Here is a 20,564-nt window from a genome sequence, read left to right on the forward strand (position 1 = left end):
CTATTCCCAACAGTAAACTCCAAAACTATTGTTCTAATTTTAGCAAGGTAAAATGTTGGAAAAGTAATGTAATCTGTGGAAATTTGTTACAGAAGTGAGTGTAAATAATGAAGTCAAATGCTTCAAAATATTTTTTCATCCACTTCTCTTCTGGTTTTCTCTCCCCAAATGTTTATTCCTTTTGTTCCTAATTTCTCTCTCTGCTCCAGCACTTTAAAAAAAATTAAATATCTTTTTCTCCCATTTTCTTATTTTCATCTCTCTTCCATTTGCTGATGAATTCCTTGTTGGAGAGGTAGAAATAACTTGAAGGTCAATGCCTCTCATTTAGACTAAAATCTCAGACAGCAATCCTCTCTCCTATTCACAGCACAGAGTTGCATACGCTTAAGGACAGCTTTGTTAATGAAACATTTCCACAATCAAAACTACTTGATGGCTAGAACAGCTGACCCACTATTGGGAATTAGACGAAATATGAACTCTTTGACTTCCTGAAATTAAAGTAGTATGAACTCGTTGACATCCAGGAAGCAACAACATTCCATTTATAGGACTACTTTGGCATTCTGAGCTTCATAAGTAAATGATGTTATTAATGTAAAGTGCTTGTCTCTTGAAATATTCACCACTAACTCCAAAAAAAGTTAATCTAAATGTTCTCTTTTAGCATGAGTACACACGGCTGCCAAATACCTTTCACTACTGACTATTGTCTTCTTCCTCTAAATCAAGCTCTACAACATTCTACGTGTCAGAGGTAGTTTTTAAGCTATAAGGAAGCAGTCCTGCTCAAAGAAAATGGACTGTTACAGAAAGACTAGGATGGCGCTGAGGCACAGAAATAACTCTCTCTATCTCGTCTTAACAACATACTTTATATCCAGTACTCAAATGTTTTTCTTACACTGGTGTGAAGTTTCTTTTCCCAAGTTGGTCACATTTGCTGCTTCAAACAAGGATGGTTAATCTTAAACTAAGTTTTGTGATTTATAGAGTCATTTCCCTAAAGGCAGAACTAAGAATGCCATGAGCTATTTCGGATGAGCTGTATTCAAATATTGCTACCAGAGGTAAAATAAGTATTCGATTCATGTTACAGCAATGTACAAAAACCAACAGCCAAGCCAAATTTACACTGCACTCTTAATTAATGAGTATGAAAACCATGGAATCATAAGTCCACAATTTGTAGAAGTAGAAGTAAGCCATTCAGCCAGTTCAACGAGGTCATGTAGGAATAATCCTCAACTCCAATTTTCCCCAGAACCTATAATTACCATACTGATTAAAAATCTGTCAATTGCAGGCATAGACATACTTAATAGCTCAGTCTCAACAGTCCCTGTAGTAAAGAATTCCACACAGATTCACTACCTTTTGAGAGAAGGGATTCCTCCTCATGTGTCTTAAATGCAATCCTTTATTCTGAGATTATGCCATCTGTTCCTAGACAGGCCCACAGGGGAAACAATTGTTCCATATCTAACCTATCAAGTTCCCCAACAATCATTTACATTTCAACAAGGTTGTCTCTCATTCTGCCATATTCTAATACATACAGGCCCAATCTACTCAACCACTCCTTATGAAAGGAATCCTTCATACCTGGTATCAGCTTAGTAAACCTTCTCTGATCTGCTGTCTAGGCCAGTATATTTTTCCTGAAATCTGCTCCGTAGCTATATAATATTCAGTTCCTCTATTCTTCCTGCCGAAGTGTGTTACCTCATTTTCCCACATTATAATGTCATTTGCCAAGTTTTTGCCCACTTGCTTAACATGTCTATATCCCTCTGCGTAGTGTTATCTTCACCACTGGCCTTCCCACTTACTTTTCTATCAGCTACAACCTTAGCTTTGGCACATTCACTTTGCTCATCAACCGTTAAACATGTATTGTAAATAAAGTGGTCCCAGCACTCACCTCTATAACACCCTACTCATTACAGGTTGCCATCTAAAAAAAATGTCCCCTTATCTCAGTCTTCCATTAATTAGTTAATCCTCTATCTATGCTAAAATACTACACCAACACTATGTGGTCTTATTAAGTAGCACAATGTTTGTTACCTTATCAATAGCCTTCTAAAAATCCAAATATATTACATTCACTGCTTTCCCATTACCTCTTCAAAGATTTCTTGTAAACTTGTCACTGCAACAAACTTAACTCCAATTCAGCGAAGCATGTTTTTTTTTGCTTTAATATTTCTCGTGATCCCTGGACCAACTTTCCTCCTTTCAAAGATTTTAACAGCAATCTCGACTACAGGAGGAATAAGTGGTGTTTAAGTTATATAAATGTTATAAACTAATTTCCAGGTATGAATATTGAAGTGAAATCCTCAGCATAAATTTATAATTTTAGGGTGTTTACTGGAGAAATGAAAAAACGTGTAATTTCATTTGGTCATCAGTACATCCAAAAAGAAAATCAAGTTTCATGTACAGAGGAGAGCTCCTACTATTAACTTCTTTAGGAGAATCCATCCATCCATTGGTGCCTAAAATTATAAAAACTTGAATAAAATGATTTATGACCCATCAATGGCTTAAACAGACTAGCATGGTGTATAAAAATAAAACTAATGTAAAGATCTTTGACAATTTGCTTTAACTAGATTTACAAAATTAAAAATGAGTATATCCTACTACTGTGAAAGTTAACAGAACAATAGGTTGCATTTGAAAAATAACATAATTTTCTGAAAGACTATAAAGTTTCACAGTAACATGAAAGAAAACAAAATTAAAAGTTAAGCTTTTTTAAAATTCATTTAAAATATGCAATATTAGAAATTTAAGAAATTATTGATTTATCATGTGGCAATAAAAAGGGCAGTGAGTAATTATGCTAGTTATTGGCTTTTAAAGAAATTATCTGATACTACAAGAAAATAAAAAGATTAACAAAGATTTTGGCTCAGTTGAAAGCAAAAAGCTTGAGGGCAGCAGTTTATGACATTTGAATCCAGCAGCATAATGTTTTTGTTTTGTTAGAACAAATAAATTAAATCTATTCACAGTCCTATTGCAGAATCATTTTTCCTTACCAGCATTAATTTGGCAATCAACTAGAAAACTAGTTTCGTGTACAGTATTAACCCTGAGGTTTAAAGTATAAACCAAATCAACTTCAGCTCTTTAAAATAAAATCAGTTTTTAACTACTTGGCAAAGCATATATGTTTACTGACATCCACACTAAAGTTAGTTACTTCAACAAATCAATTTATTTACTAAAGGCAGATATTAAACAGAGGTACCTACCATTTTCAGATAAATGGACATGTCTTGCAAATTCCTTATCTGTTTCATAAAAAGCTCTGGTCAATACCACTTCCAGATCCTCTTCCTGTGAAAGGCATTGTCTAAAGAAGTAAGAATGAAATTATGAGTAAATAACACTTTCATGTATTTTACACTAACGCAAATGTTTATTATTAAATGGACATTTTCAATTCACTAAGATAACTAACTTACTTGAGGTCTGAAATTTCAGGTTGAAGAAATAATGGATTGGAGTACTGAATAGTAACAGTTATTTCAACAAAATAAAAAGTAAATGTGACATACACCATATAAGAAATTAGAGACTTTTATACCATCTCAGAAAATCCAAAAGCCCTTGACTAACAAGTTTGAGGTACAACATGATGTAATGTAGGACAAGACACCAACATCTTTGCACACTACGTTCAACAAGCAGCAACACAATAACGCTCAAAAACACATTTTAATGGTGACCAGGGATTAAGAAGACAGAACCCATCAGCCTGTCGTTAAACAATGCCATGGATATTTTTCCTTCTATCATTTGACAAGGCAGACAAGAAACTCTGTTTAACATCTCCTCCAAAATAATATAGCTCTGACTGCTATTTGTTCAGGGTATTGGCGGGAGTCTGCCTCAGATGCAAAAGTGCTACCACTGAGGCAAGCCTGATTCTATCAACTGCTAAAAAGAATATTAATTTTACTTTTATGGGCAACTAATGGGGCAGATTTGTTTTGATAACATGACACATTGGTCAGCTTAGCTAAGAGTGCTCTTGCAAAGTCAAAAGGCTATGGGGTCAAGCTCCACTTCAAGGTGGAGCTGCACTGTTAAGAGTTTGTGGCCCCGAATCTGCAACTATAACAATGGTAAAAGTTATGAAATGGACAGCATTAATAGTCGTTACCCTGAAGTCTCTGCAAATTGATTAGAAAATGTAAAAAGGGTAATCAGTGGTAGTCATTCATGCCCGAGTCAGTGACTTCTGGATAGTTTTCAGTTTGAGGTATGTGGTCTTTGACGTGATTTCTTTGATGCTCTGTAATGAAGAAGATCTCCTTTAGCTGGCATCAAAACAAAGTCAAAGTCAATCTCAGGAAAAGGTGAAATCTACGCTTAGAATGAGATCCCTAGATCTTTCAGCACAGTGTTCTTCGATGTCAAGTGAATACAAAATATTCTGCTATTTAAAGGCACTTTCATGGCATCATAATGTATCTCTGAACTGGTAATTTTAACCCACACTTCTTACAGGACCTTGCTATATGCAGATTAGCTGCTGCATTTGCTGACTTAACAACAGTAACCACAACTGAAAAATGATTTATTGGCTGCGATGTGCTATGAGATGCCCTTGAGATCATGAAAGTCACAAGTATAACTTTAAGAACAATATACTGGTTATTACACTGTTGTAGTAACTTGCAAGAAACAAAACTGTACTTTGTAAATTGTCTCCTTCTGAAACAGGATTGTAAAATAGAATTTATTATTTCATTGTCAAATTGTGATGAAAGATATTAATTTACTGTTCCTCACGCCAGATATGCTTTCATATAGCATTCGGTGATGTAAATACATCTTGGTTGAATGTGACAGCTGTTACAACCCTATGCTGAATGTCACAACACTATATGCTGGCACTGCACTATTTCTGATGAAAATAGGAGCAAACATTATTTTTACAGTTATGTTGATTTCAAGGTATTGTGAGAAACACATAAATGTAGGTAGAGAGAATAAAGAAATACTTAAAATGGGCTTTACATAGATAAAGTAAAACCCAACACCCATTGTTTAAGTTATTTTCCTTTGGCCACGTAGTTCAACTGGCTACCACTGAAATGTAATAACTCAGTGGAGATCAAAGCTGCAGAACAGCATGAAATAGTAGACTGCTGCCAAGAAATGGAGGAAATCATGAAAGAGAATACTTGATGCAATAAATTAGAAAAAATATATAGTGAGATAAGATAATAGTAATATGGGTAAGGGGCTTGAGACAGAGAGCGAGTGAATGTTCTGTTGACATGTACTGGAATACCATTATGGCAAATGGTGAAGCTTGAAATCAATAATAATCTGGAATTAAAAGTCTAATGATGCACATGAAGCCAGCACCAGTTATTGTAACAACCCAGCTGGGTCACCAATATCCTTTAGGGAAGGAAAACTGCCATCTTTACCTGATGTGACCTGTACGTATCTTCAGAATCACAGCAATGTGGTTGACTCTTAACTGCCCTCTGAAATGACCTAGCAAACACCTCAGCTCAAGGGCAACAAATGCTGACCAAGCCAGTGAATTCCACATCCCATGAATGAATTTTTTAAAAAAGCTCAAAGACTGGAGGCTGGTACAACTTTTAAAAGGCATCTGGATGGGTATATGAATAGAAAGTGTTAAAAGGGATACGGGACAAATTCTGGCATATGGGAATAGATTAATTTAGAAAATCTGGTCAGCATGGACAAGTTGGATTGAAGGGTCTGTTTCTGCGCTGTACATTTGTATGTACATGACTTATTCATGAAGCATCTTCCATAACTTTAAAGACTCTTTAGGACAATTAAGTATTCTAGAAATGCATTACTGTTTCAGGAAATGTGAAAGCAATTTGAGCACAGTAGGCTCCCATTAATAGCACTGAAAATCAATTTGTTAGTATTTGTTGAAAAATTTACAGTGTTAGAAATTCAGGGCTAATGCCTGTTTCAAGACAGTACCATGGGAACTTTTATTTTTTCTAAAGAGGACAGATCAGACAGCAAAACATGACACTTCCAACAGTTCAGCACCTGATCAGCACTGCTTGGCATCAATTTAGATTGTATTCCAGGATTTGGAGTTGGACTTGAACCCATAACCTAACGCATAACCAAGCTTTCACTTGAGCCACAGCTGACAAAATTACACAGGGGATCACAATAATGAACAGACACCAGGGATTGCTCAATAGTCCAGAAGGAAATCAAGTCATAGGAGAGACTACGAGAAAATCAAAAGATAGCTGGGACATAAATACAGACTGAAAAGACTGGTGAATATAATGGAAAACTCCACTCCATAAGGTGGATAGCCATGGGTGCCTTAAGAACAATCGCCAGGTGGTGCTAAGTTATTTGCAGGTGGCTAGATCAGTATATGCTACGACAACATTAAGTTGGCTCCCAGAAAGACGAAGAAAAAAAAAACTTGTGCTAGCAGTGATGTGAGTAAGCAATATGGTGAATAAAATATACAATAGCCTTTAAAGTCAGCTTCTTACATAGATCGAATTTGGTAAATAAATCTCTACTAATTTCATTAGAAAATAATAACAGCTGCATGGATTTTTTTAGGAAAGGGGCTCATTCAGATGTGGTCTGCATTTAAAATGGGGAGGGGAGGTGATGGTCTAGTGGTAGCATCACTAGACAATGAATCCAGAAACTCAGGTAATATTCTGGGTATCGAGGGTTGAATTACGCCACTGTAGATGACGAAATTTGAATTCATTTCTTAAAAAAAAATCTGGAATTAAAGAGTCTAATGATTACTATGTAGCCATCACCAATTGTCAGAAAAACCCACTTGGTTCATTAAGTCCTTTAGAAAAAGGAAACCTACCGTCCTTACCTGATCTGGCCTACATGTGACTCTAAACCCACAATCAAGAAGATAGATGAGGGTAGAGCAGTAGGCATTGTCTATATAGGCTTTAGCAAACCCTCCGACAAGGTTCGGCATGGTGGACTGGTTAGTAAAGTTAGATCGCATGGGATCCAGGAAGAGCTAGCCAACTGGATAAAAAACTGGCTTCACAGTAGGAGGCAGAGGGTGGTAATGAAGGGTTATTTTTCAGACTGGAGGCCTGTGACCAGCGGTGTTCCGCAGGGATCAGTGCTGGGTCCAATGTTGTTTGTCATTTATACAAACAATTTGGATGAAGATATAGGAAGCATGGTTAATAAGTTTACAGATGACAGCAAAATTGGTGGTAGAGTGGGCAGTGAAGGTTACGTACAGAGGGATCTTGATCAGCTGGGCCAAGGAGTGGCGGATTAAGTCCAATTTAGACAAATATAAGATGCTGCATTTTGGTAAGACAAGCCAGGGCAGGACTTCCACAGTTAATGGCAGGGCCCTGGGGAGTATTGCTGAACAGAGAGAGAGACCTAGGGATGCAGGTACATAGTTCCTTGAAAGTGGCATCACAAGTAGATAGGGTAGTGAAGGCGGCATTGGGCATGCTTGCCTTCATTCATTAGAGAATTGAGTATAAAAGAGTTGGGATGTCATATTGAAGCTGTGCAGGACACTGGTGAGGCCACTTTTGGAGTATTGTGTACAGTTCTATTTGCCCTGTGAAACAAGGATATTAATGATTTGGAAACTGTGCAGAAAAGACTTCAAAGGATATTGCCAGGACTGGATGGTTTGAGTCATAAGGAGAGGTTGGATAGCCTGGGGCTTTTTCTCTGGAGCATAGGAGGTTGAGGGGTGACCTTATATTGGTTTATAAAACAACAATGGGCATAGATAAAGTGAATAGCCAAGCTCTTTTTTTCTAGGGAAGGGGAATTCAAAACTAGATGGCATAGGTTTAAGGAGAGAGGGGAAAGATTTAAAAGGGACCTGAGGGGCAGCTTTTTCATACAGAGGGTGGTGTGTATACGGAATGAACTGCCAGAGGAAGTTGTAGATGCAGGTACAGTTACAATATTTAAAGACATTTGGACAGGTACATGAATAGGAAAGTTTCCAGACATATGATCCAAATGAACATAGAACTACGTCACAGGAACAGGCCCTTCAGCCCATGATGTTGTGCCAAACATTATGCCAAATTAAACTAATGCCTCTGCCTGCCTTTGGTCCATATCCCTCCATTCCTTGCATATTCATGTGCTTAGCTAAAAGTCTCTTAAAGGCCCCTATCATATCTGCCTCCAAACCACCCCTGGCAGCATGTTCTACATTCCTTCCATTCTGTTAAAAAAAAACTTGCCCCTCACATCTCTGAACTTTCCCCCTCTCACATTAAATGCATTCCCCCAGTTTTAGATAAATGCAGACAAATGGGACTAGTTTAGTTTGGGAAACCTGGCTCGGCATGGACGATTGGACTGAAAAAGTCTGTTTCCGTGCTGTATGACTAAGTATCCTTCTTAATGTTCTAAGAAATTAAAAAAGCACTTGCAACAGAATCTGACTGAGGCTGGATATAAGTTATCCCTTTGTATCAAAGCCACTTCAACATACAAAGCTTTCAGGAAAGGTGCTGAAAGAGGAATCCATTGGAAATGGTGTTGCAACATGAACATCTGAAACAGAGCCAACTCCACTGAATGCTAATTTACTAGATTATAATGACAAATACTCTCAAAAAAATAGTTAGACCAAAGTGAGTGAAAAATTTCAAAATACAGTAGTATCAAGAAGGGAAGGAGACCACAAAGATTGGAAAAAAAAAAGTCAGTGTGAACTACCATAAGACATTGGAGCATAATAGGATGTTATGTTATAATTGTATAAGTCGTTTGTGAGGCCGCACTTGGGAGTATTGTGTACAGTTTATAGGAAAGACATAGTTAAACTGGAAAGTGTGCAAAGAAGATTTACAAGGATGTTGCCAGGACTAATAGGTTGGAGTTATAGGGAGAGGTTGGCCAAGATAGGACTTTATTCCTTGGAACGTAGGAGAATGAGGGGTGGCCTTATTGAGGTGTATAAAATCATGAGGGGTATAGATATGATGAACGCACATGGTCTTTTTTCTCAGGGATGGGGAATTGAAAACTAGAGGGCATAGGCTTATGTTGAAAGGGGTAAGATTCAAGTAGGATCTGAGGGGCAAATTCTTCACACAGAGAGTGCTATGTATATGGAATGGGCTGCCAGAAAAAGTGGTTGAGGCAGGTATAATGGCAACATTTCAAAAAAGCATTTGGATAGGTACGTGGATGGGAAGGGTTTAGAGGGATGTAAACCAAACGTGGGCAGTTGGAACTAGCTGAATCGGCACCATGGTCAGCATGGACTAGTTGGTGCCAAAGGGCCTGTTTCCATGCTGTATTACTCTATAAATCAGGCCATTCAACCCATTGAGTCTGCTCTGCCATTCAATCATGGCTGATAAGTTTCTCAACCCCATTCTCCCCATAACCCTTGATGCCCTTGATAATCAAGAACCTATCTCTTTCTTAAATATATTCAATGATTTGGCCTCCACAGCCTTCTGAGGCAGTGTGTTCCACAGATTCACCACTCTCAGGCTGAAGAAGTTTCTCCTTAACTCCATTCTAAAAGGTCTTCCCTTTACTCTAAGGCTGTGCCCTCGGGTCCTAGTCTCTACTATTAATGGAAACATCTTCTCAATATCCACTCTGTCCAGGCCATTCAGTATTCTGTAAGTTTCAATTAGATCCCCACTCATCCTTCTAAACTCCATCGAGTTTAGACCCAGAGTCCTTAAATGTTCCTCATATGTTAAGCTTTTCATTCCTGGGACCATTCTCGTGAACCTCCTCTGAACCTGCTCCAGGGTCAGTTCATCTTTCCTGAGATATGGGGGCCAAAACTGCACACAATACTCCAAATGTAGCCTGACCAGAGCCTTATAGAGCCTCAGACATACATCCGTGCTTTAAATTCAAGTCCTTTCAAAATAAATGCCAACATTGCATTTGCCTTAACTATTGATTCAACCTGCAAGTATACCTTGAGAGAATCCTGGACTAGAACTCCCAAGTCTCTTTGCACTTTAGGATTTCTGAATTGTCTCCCCATTTGGAAAATAGTCCATGCCTCTACTCTTCTTACCAAAGTGTACGACCTCACACTTTCCCATGTTGTACTCCATCTGTCACTTCTTTACCCATTCTTTTAAACTGTCCAAATCCTTCTGCAACTTCCTCGACCCCTCAATACTACCTGTCCCTCTATCTACCTTTGTATCATCTGCAACTTAGCCAGAATGCCCTCAGTTCCTTCATCTAGATCATTAATGTATAAAGTGAAAAGTTGTGGTCCCAACACTGACCCTTGTGGAACACCACTTGTCACTAGCTGCCATTCTGAGAAAGACCCTTTTTATCCACACTCTCTGCCTTCTGCCAGACAGCCAACCTTCTATCCATGGTAGCATCCTGCCTCTATCACCATGGGCCCTTATCTTACTCAGTAGCCTCCTGTGCGGCACCTTGTCATAGGCCTTCTTGAAGTCCAGGTAGATAACATCCACTGGATCTCCTTGGTATAACTTGCTGACTACTTCCTCAAAGAATTCTAACAGATTCATCAGGCATAACCTCTCCTTGATGAAACTGTGCTGACTTTGCCCTATTTTACCATACACTTCCAAGTATTCAGAAATCTCGTCCTTCACAATGGACTCCAAAATCTTACCCAAGACCAAGGTTAGGCTAATCGGCCTGCAATTTTCTGTCTTTTGTCTTACTCTCTTTTTAAACAGGGGTGCCACATTGGTGATTTTCTAGTCCTCTGGGACCCTCCCTGACTCTAGCGATTCCTAAGAATCACTACTAACACCTCCACTATCTCCTCAGCTATCTCCTTTAGAAGTCTGGGGTGTAGTCCATATGGTCCAGATGATTTATCCACCTTTTTCTAGCACCTTCACCTTGGTGATGGCCACCATACTAAGGTCTGCCGCCATCTGTCTTGAATTTTTGGGATATTACTCGTGTCTTCCACCCTGAAGACTGACGTGAAGTAATTATTCAGTTCCTCAGCCATTTCCTCGTTCCCCACTACTATCCCTCCAGCGTCATTTTCCAGTAATCCAATATCCACTTTTGCCTCTCTTTTGCCCTCTATATATCTAAAGAAACTCTTACAGTCTTCCTTTATATGACTGGCTAGCTTACCTTCATACTTAATCTTCTCCCTCTTTTTTTTTGTTGCCCTCTGTTGGTTTTTGTAAGCTTCCCAATCCTATGGCTTCCCACTGCCCTTCGCCACATTATATGCTTTCTCTTTTGCTTTTTTGCTGTTCCTGACTTCCCTTGTGAACCACTGTTGTCTCGTCCTCCCTTTAGTATGCTTCTTTCTCCGACGGATGAATTTTTGCTGTGTCTCATGAATTATTCCCAGAAACTCCTGCCATTGCTGTTCCACCGTCTTTCCTTGCTAGGCTCCTCTCCCAGTCAATTCTGCCCAGGTCCTCCCTCGTGGCTCTGTAGTTGCCTTTATTCAGCTGTAACACTGTTACCTCTGATTCTATCTTCTCCCTCTCAAACTTCAAAGAAAATTCAATCATATTATGACCACTACCTCCTAAGGATTCAGTCCCCTTAAGCTCCCTTATCAAGTCTGCCTCATTGCACAACATTAATTCCAGTATTGCCTGTTCCCTAATGGGCTCCACCACAAGCTACTCCAAAAAGCCATCTCACAGACATTCCACAAATTCCTTTTCTTGCAATCCACCCAGTCTATCTGCATATCAAAATTCCCCATGATCACTGTAGCTTTACTTCGCTTACATACCTTTTCTAGCTCTTGGTATATCTTGCGCCCCAGCTCCTGACTACTCTTTGAAGGCCTGCACATAACTCCAACTATAGTTTTTATACCTTTGCGGTTCCTCAGTTCTACCCACACAGATTCTAAATTGCCCATAGGTTCCAGGGATGTGTAGATTAGGGGAATTATCCATGGCAGAACGCAGGGTTATAGGGAATCTGTAACCATCCGACCCTACTTTCTTTCTTACTGTAGATTTAATTTCATTTCTTACTATTAAGGCAACCCTACTCCCTCTACCCACCTGCCTATCTTTTCGACAGGATGTATACCCTTGGATATTCAGCTCCCAATCCTGATCCCCTTGCAGCCACATCTCCATGATACACACCACTGCCAATTTCGATCTGAGCCACAAGCTCATTTACCTTATTCCTTATACTGCATGCATTCAGATATAACACCTTCAGTCCTATATTAACCGTCCCTCTTCTTACTGTCATTCGTTTGTCCAGTGTGCTTGAAATTATTCCTAACCCTTTCCAAACACACTGCCTGTTCTGGAGACTCTAATACCTCTCCCAAGTTCTCCATTCCTGTCATTTCTTTCATATTTTTCCACGCAGTTGAATCCACCCCTAGAGATGTTAACCTGCTGCTTTGTTTCCTACTGGAGTGAGTTTCACGCTTCCCTTACCCCCCCACTTTCTAGTTTAAAGTCCCGTGCAAGGCTGACAGAAACTGAATACAGGGTTCACACTCCATCCCATGGACTGACACGCTAGGCAAACTAAATCTGTACAGATTATTACACCATAAGTGGCTTATACCGTACAGTTAAGGGAAGTGGATAAGGACTGCTACACAAACAGCAGTCTCTTTCAACCAAGCTGCTTCAGAAGACATGCCCAAACTTGTGGCTACATAACTTTTTTTTCCCCATAACATTCAGTAATTTAAAAAAACAGATGTATGCATCAATGAAAAGGCAGGTTTGAATTATAATGATGATCCAACAGTGAAATACTTCCTAACATATTTTAGGATGGCCCCAGTTAATTGTTTACAAAGCTAACAATTGATAGATACGTACGCAATATGCTTTGCCATGTATTTATGACAAAAATCAGCTGCTGCTGTTCCACCATGTCCATCAAACACTGCAAAGTACAGCACATTATCACTTAGCATGCCAATACTGAAACGGTCCTCATTCTCTTTGCGTTGGCCTATTTGAGTGACACACCCGACTTTACTCAGGCTAACGTTAGGAATGGGTTTGCCATATTTTATGCTTGGTGGAAGAAGAATTGGTTCATCGATGCGGTTGTCCCAAATTCCAAAAGAATCCCAGGATGTCAGGCGGCCACCACCATCAACGTCAAAGCGCGAAGACCTTCGATCAGTGGTACTACTCTGACAAAGCAGAATCACACGCTTTTCGTCCTGCAGCAGTTTAAAGTTCAACAAAGCTCTTCTTCTCACATGAAAGCCACCAGATCTACACAAGGTGAATAGTGCAGCTGTTGACATAACTCAATAAACAGAGATTGCCTGGGAATGAAACTTCAAGTTGGGAAAAAAAATTCAAGATTCCTTTCAATGAAGTTTGTTGTATCTGAAGAATTAAGTAGTTTGCTGCAAGAAGAAAAAGCAAAAATTAAAACCAAGACCTTTAAAAGTTATACATTTGCGGTTTAAAAGGGAGAGAGAGATATCACTTAGCCATTGGGCATTAATATGGGTAGCATTCAAAAAATTACCACATGGTCCTTTCTATGCAACGAATGCCTCGTGTTAACAAAAATAAAACCAAAACTAGTCTTTTGCCAAGAATGGACACTGGCCTGGAGGAGTAAAGGTCCTCCAAAATAATCTACATAAAAGGCCAACTCAACAACGAAAACTTTGAACAAAATTAAGCTGTGCTCTGCTGGAAATTGCAAGATTGTTGATGGATGCTAAAGAGGAAACTCTGACTAAACTTTGAGAATAATGAACCAGGAGTGTGGCTCGATTTCCTCCAACTTCGTTCATGTAAGACTTGCAATGCAAGAGGGAAGGACTATGAAAAAACAGGCAGTAGGAAGAGAGAACAACCACGGGAGAAAAAAAGGGAATAGGGGAAGAATAGGAGGGAGGGGCATGTGGAGAAATGAACCAAAATAGGGTGACGGAGGAGAGGGTGCACGTGGAGGGGGTTGGGAAGTGGGATGGGGGTGAGGTGAAAGAAGGGATTTTGGGGCGGGAGGATGCAAGGCGAGAGAAGGAGGGATTTTAGGGAGGCGGAAGGGGAGAGCGGGGATTTTGGGGGGCTGGGGGTGGAAGCCAAGAGCGTGGATTTTCGGGGGGCCGAAGGTGGAAGCCGAGAGCGTGGATTATGGAGTTGGGCAAGGCGGGACAAGGGGTGGGGGAGGGAGAAAGAAGGTGACAGAGTTAGACCAAGCAATTTCCTCTCGGGTGATGTATCCACAAAGATCAGTATCTCTCTCTTTCTTTCCACCCTTTCCCCGAGGTCTTTGCTGTCGTACCAACCGCCGGGGTCTCTCCCTGTGACTACCCCCTAAACCCCGGGTCTCCCCTCACCACCCTCCGCCGGTGACCGTTTACCGGCCCCGCCTCGCGCAACCTCCTACTCAGGATGCGGACCGCAGCGAGATGAGAAGGCGGGGCCCTGGGGTGGGCGGTGTCGAATGACATCGGCGTCGACCAATCACACATCGAAAGCGCCGATGGCCAGCCAATGATCGAGCGGGGGGTGAGGGTGAGGCGAGCTCTCGAGACCGCGACAGAACAGATCTCTAACAAAAAAAAACGTTCCCGGCCTGAATAAACGAAGGGAGAAGAAAGAAAGCAAACGGCAGCGAAATAACGACAAGGATTTCAATCTACCGTTCGCTCTCCTTGGCCAAGAAGTCCAAGACAGGTTGTGACTGACAGCTGGACGAGCCAATGGGCCTTTGGCGGGCAGTAGGCCGGTCTTTTTTTTAATTAATGGCAGTTCCCGGGCAGCGGTCGCCCCAGGAGACGGCGGGTGCGAGATTATGGGGAGAGAGTTATGCAGCCAAATGCAAACCCAGCTCCGATCATCGCAAAAGGGCGAGGAGCAGCTGAAAAACTGAACTGCAAACTAGAATTTCCTTGATATCGAACACCGCGTCAGTAATATGTCGGAATCAAAGCAAAAAAAAGCATCAGGTTACTGCACAGTCAAATCGTGCAAAATCCTGAACCCCCTACTTATGTTTTCCCCCACGAAGTGTTTTCTTCTGTGCTCACCTTCTCTATATTTGGGCTGCAAAGTTTTGTTTTACTCACCTTCTCCCTTTCGCCGATCGCTGTTTATACCAGTGGGGAGAAGTCGCACTGAACGATGAGGAGGAAAGTCATGCCCCAGCTGTGACAATGTTACGCTATTTGGATTGCCTGAGTCACGCAAACGATACGCCTGTCTCTCTCTTTGAATGGGGCGTTGTAACCACGCTCTCAATGCAATTCGTCAGTTTTACAACCAATAACATAGCCATGCTTGCAGAACGTTACCTGCATTGCATCACGAAACCTCAGACTAAAACAGAACGTCTAACCTTCAGATGTTGTAGGTCAAAATCTGCAGAATATCAACATTGGAAGGTCGGCTGACTGGTTGAACTACTGCCTCCATATTAAAAAATTTTAATAGAGCAGCCTTAAAATGACAAGATTAAAACAAAAATCCTGGCATTTTAACGAGCCAATACGGCAGAAAGAAATGCAAATGTCTTATGAAACACAAATACTGGGTTGAACATGCGTTATTTCTTCAGAAACACGCTTGTTCAGATCAAAGTTCAGGAGGGTTTGATGTGGCTGGAAGGCGAGCAATGCAGGTGAACGAGAAATGGCTCTGAATGCCTCCAGAACACGAGATCAAATGGCGGGTAATTGCAATGTCAGGGAAAATGTTGAAAATAATCACAACTCAGACAGCATCCGGAGAGAAAGATGAGGGTTGTAACATTTCACTAGAACTGCTTGAAATAGGAGCATTTAGGGTCTTCATCCGAGAGCTCAGTTAGGACAGTGGAATAGAAACCCAGACCGAATTAGACTCGTTAACACTGGATAACACAAGTTAAACAACAAGGTAATTAATGTATATGATTTAAACCCAATCTTCTTTGTTTGAAACTCCTGCTCAGATACATAGACAGACAGATAGACACATTAAGGGCTAAATTAGAAAAAAACCTAAAAGAGTTGTAATCCCCTGTTTCGACAACTGGTTCAATGGAAACTACCAGGTTTTCGTAAAATCCTTGAATGAAATGTTGAATTACAGACGCACGGGATTATATCTGGCTTGAATACCTGCTCCGCCATTCAATCGCTCGTGACTGACCCAACATTCCTCACGTCTATTTTCCAGTATTTTCCCTGTAACCTGTGAATCTCCGACCTATCAAGAATCTCTGCCTTAATTATACACAGGGTCTCTGCCCCACAGCTCTCTGTGGCAAGGAGTTCAAAACCTCAGAGGAGAAATTCCTCCTCATTAAATTGACACCACTTAATTCTGAGACTATGCACTCTGGTCTAGACTCTCCCATGAGGTGAAAAGTCCTCTGAGCATTTTCGGTATCAAGCCCCTTAAGAATCCTGATTTTTTTTAAAATTCATTCATGCGATGTGGGCATCACTAGCCAGACCAGCATTTATTATCCATTCCTAAATGCCAAGAGGGCAGTCAAGAGGCAACCACATTTCTGGGGTCTGCAGTCATGTGTAGGCCAGACCAGGTAAGGGCACAGTTTCCTTCCCTAAAGGACATCAGTGAATCAAATCGGTTTCTCCTGACAATTGACAATGGTTTCATGGTCATCATCAGATTCCTAATTCCAGAATTTATTGAATTCAAATTCCACAATCTGCCATGTCAGGATTCAAACCTGGGTCCCCAGAACATTGTCTGGGTATCTGGATTAATAGCCTAGTGATGATACCACTAGATCATCATCTCCCCATATGTTTCAATAAGATCACCTCTCGTTTTTCTTCAGCATAACACATCCTTTTGCCAAAATGTCTGCAGTGTTTTTAGAGATATAATTAACTTGCAACTAACTTCCCAGGACAGTCCCCGAATGTCAGCATGAGATTGTTTGTTCACATTTTTTTAAAATAAACTGCTTGTCAGACTCAAAAGTCCCATTCCCAACTTCAGCTCATGGTGCCAAACCAAAAGTGAGAAAAAATGAAAGTAAAATGGTGATGGTCTCAACAGCTCCTCTACACTAATGGTACCACATGATACTGAGGAGCACTTGCAGCAATAAACAGACAAATTCTAACAACTAGAAAGAGATTGTTTTGACCACCTGCATCAGGAAGCTAAATATCACAGCCCAAAATGTTGCCGTAACATTATCAATCAGCATTAACAATGTGACTTTGAAGATTGTTGATAGCGTCACATATATATAGGCTCCACAGTCAGCAGTAGTGTGTGAGTTGACACCCAAAGTTGGCATATGCATTGCAAAAGCTGCAATTGTTATGTCCAGGCTGACTAAGGGCATGTGGAACACAGCAACCTGACTGAGACTCTAAACTCTGTGGATACTAATCCTGTGTCCTCAACGCACTCCTTTCCAGCGATGAGACCTCAGACAGCATATACCTGGCCAGAGAAGAGGTCAGTTTCCACCTTCACCATCTCAGATGTATCCATTTAGAGGGAAAAGTTCACAACTCCGTGGTCCTCAATGTTAATTTCATCAGCATACACTCATTGCTAATCCAACATTGTCTGAGCTGGCTTTGACTTGTTCATCAGATGGACATTGGCCAGTTACCCAAAGACCTTATGGATAGCAAATGGCCACTAAGTCATGACCTCTTGGGCATCCATACCTGTGCCCGCATATAAATGAGTTATGAAGGTGGTAAACATTGACAGTGACAACTGGGAGACAGTTACTGTTGGCTGTGCTCTCTGAAAGCTGAATGTTAAGACTGGCATCAGCCTTGATTCTCTGAACTGAAAGGTAACACATGTCCATCAAACTACTAACTCACACCTGTACCCTTCAGAAAGAAAGAATACTTAGATGAATCTCCCAGATCTAGATGAATCTCCCAGATCTTTCCGTATTTAAATAAAAGGTTAGCAGCATCATCAGACGGAAGAGACAGGATAGCACTTCAAAATACGATGGTTGCTTTTAAACAGCTTAGGGCTTGCTCTCCTCTTAGCTGTGTTGTTATGGACTGATGGTATGCTGGAAGCAAACAAAATTTACCTCCTCTGCATATTGCCCTCAATGGTGGCTGTGGTGGGTTCGTGACCACTTTCCATCTATTTGTGGAATGTACATGCACAAAGATGTTCTGGAGAGAGATACAGTGGTTTTTGTTGAGGTCCATTCTGAGCAATTTAATGATGCAGGACTCTGTATTCTACAGGTTATTCCCCGGGACACACACCTAAATAAACGTCAATTGCAGCTGGAATGTTCATCAGCTAATGAAAGATGCCCTTTGGCCTGCCCAAAATCTGCAGGTTTTTCAGTGCAATGAGTGTTCACAACTGACTTTTACAGAACTGGCACATTCCAATGTCCAGGACTATGTGTTGAGACACACACTGAAGTGTGCAGCAAACACTGCAGAGGCACAACTGGGAAAGAACACTGTCTAAGGTCTTTCACCCATAGTACACCAAGGGGTTGAAAACTGTTTTGAACCCTATGAAGGTGTACATGAAGTGAAAGGTATATTGCAATTATCAAGGTACTGCAGTTGTACTGGGACAATACAGAACGGGACATTCTGTATGGAGAAAAATTGGATTCTATTGCACTTTCTATAATGTTGAATTTGAAATTATTTGGAATGTCCTGTTACAATGTTATGAATAAGATATATTTTGAGGGAAAAATTTGGTGAAAGAGGTGCTAAATTGACTGACCTTGTCAAATACCACCCTGTGATCAACACAGCTACGCCTTTACGCAAGTGCATTGTTAAGCAGTATACTTGCTTGACAAGCAGTGGAACAAAAATAATCTCTGTGCACTGCAGTCCTTAAGGAAACGAAGGCTCATTTTCTTTCCATTTGGGCCATGGTTTTTGGAATGTATGCAGAGTGGGGTTGGTTTATCTCTAGGTGCAGCTGAACATCTTTGGCATTTCCTCCCAGGTCCTGTTTCAGTCAGAAAACTCCCATCACTTCATTCTGCAGCCTCCACCTAAGTGATTTATAAGATTGCCAATTCTGACCTGATTGCTGGTGCTCTTATTACAACATCCCATAATACCAATTTGTCCAACAAGTCAACGGCATCATTCTCCATCTCCAATAGTTTTAGAACCAATCAACAAAGCAACTGAGAAGCAAATACTGAAGCAAAAAAATATGAAGGTCTCTTGGAAATCAGAAATACAGATGGAAAACTCTGGAAGTACAGAGTAGATCAGACAGCTTCTGTGAGGCTAGAAACAGGATTAATGTTTCAGGTCCTGATGACCTTTCAGACTTGAAGTTTCAATTATGTTTCTCCACTGTTGATGACTAACCTGCTGAGTATTTCTAACATTTTCAGGTTTCATTTTAAATGCCAAAAGCATTGCTCATATCTTATAGAGATTAATCTTTAATCCTTTTAAACTTCATGCGTGTAAAATTTAGGCTGATGGCCCTATTGTGGTGTTAAGGAATGTTGCAGTATCAGTGGTGTGATATTTGATAAATTGAGGTCTCTGCCTGCCTTTTTCTGTTTCCTCTTTCCTTTTTCTCTTTCTTTCCAGAAATGCTCTTCCACACCCCAGAACATTTATTTTACCGTCACCATTTCACCTGTATCTCTAATTAAACCAAAAATTTACAAGTAACGCCAGTGCAATAAAAAGAAAAGTGAGGATAAGTAGGGAGACAGGGAGGGGACAGAATTAGAATGAAGTTGGACCCCTGTCTGCCTTTTCGGGTGAATGTAAAATTTGTAAATGGATGAGTTCTCCTTGGAATCACAGAGTCATAGATTTTCACAGTACAGAAGAAGGCCCTTCAGCACAGTTAGTCTGCGCTAGTCAGAGACAACCAACTAACTATTCTAATCCCATTTTCCAGCACTTGGTGCATAGCTTTGTATGCCTTGGCATTGCAAGTGCACATCTAAATACTTCTTAAATGTTATGAGGATTTCTGCCTCGACCATCCTTACAGGCAGTGAGTTCCAGATTTCTACCACCCTTTGGGTTAAGAGATTTTTCCTCCCATCCCCTCTAGACCTCTTGCCCCTTACCTTAAATTTATAGCCCCTCGTCACTGACCCCTCCAGTAAGGGGAAAAGTTTCTTTTCATCTACCTTGTCTACGCCCCTGATAATTTTATACATCTCAATCATGTTCCACCCTCAGTCTCCTCTGCTTCAAGGCAAATGCAGTCTATGCAATCTCTTTTTATATTGAAGCTGTCCAGCCTAGGCACCATCCTGGCAAATCTCTGCATCCTCTTTAGTGCTATCATATCTGTCCTATAGTGTGCATTTGAGAACTGCACACAATGCTCTAACTGTGGTTTAACCAACGTTTTATACAGTTCCAGCATCACCTCCTGCTCTTAAACTCTAAACTCTGCCTTGACTAATAAAGACAAGTTTCCCATATGCTTTCTTAACAACTTTATCTACTTATTCCTCTACCTTAAGGGAACAGTATACATAAACAGAGATAACAAGGTGTAGAGCTGGATGAACACAGCAGGCCCAGCAGCATCAGAGGAGCAGGAAGGCTGACGTTTCGGGCCTAGACCCTTCTTCAGAAATTTCTGAAGAAG

The 20,564-nt window shown here is 40.6% G+C and overlaps 1 protein-coding gene across 2 annotated transcripts in view; it reads right to left on the reverse strand.

The window, feature by feature from the left end:
* Positions 1–15,181, reverse strand: part of ppm1kb (protein phosphatase, Mg2+/Mn2+ dependent 1Kb) — a 38,378-nt gene extending 23,197 nt beyond the window's left edge. Inside the window, exons 1-3 of one of the 2 annotated variants that reach the window (XM_020534536.2) lie at positions 15,068–15,181; positions 12,843–13,387; positions 3,273–3,373 (exon numbers count right to left, since the gene is read on the reverse strand). In XM_020534536.2, the coding sequence (XP_020390125.1) occupies positions 3,273–3,373; positions 12,843–13,282 (541 nt within the window). In that variant the 5' untranslated portion in view covers positions 13,283–13,387; positions 15,068–15,181. Of the gene's footprint in view, positions 1–3,272; positions 3,374–12,842; positions 13,388–13,512; positions 13,995–15,067 lie in introns of those variants that run through there. The other variant, XM_048602313.1, reaches the window with a different exon arrangement.
* Between the last annotated feature and the right edge of the window lie 5,383 nt (positions 15,182–20,564).

This window comes from Rhincodon typus, chromosome 1 (assembly GCF_021869965.1).
Source record: "Rhincodon typus isolate 14 chromosome 1, sRhiTyp1.1, whole genome shotgun sequence".
Taxonomy (NCBI): domain Eukaryota; kingdom Metazoa; phylum Chordata; class Chondrichthyes; order Orectolobiformes; family Rhincodontidae; genus Rhincodon; species Rhincodon typus.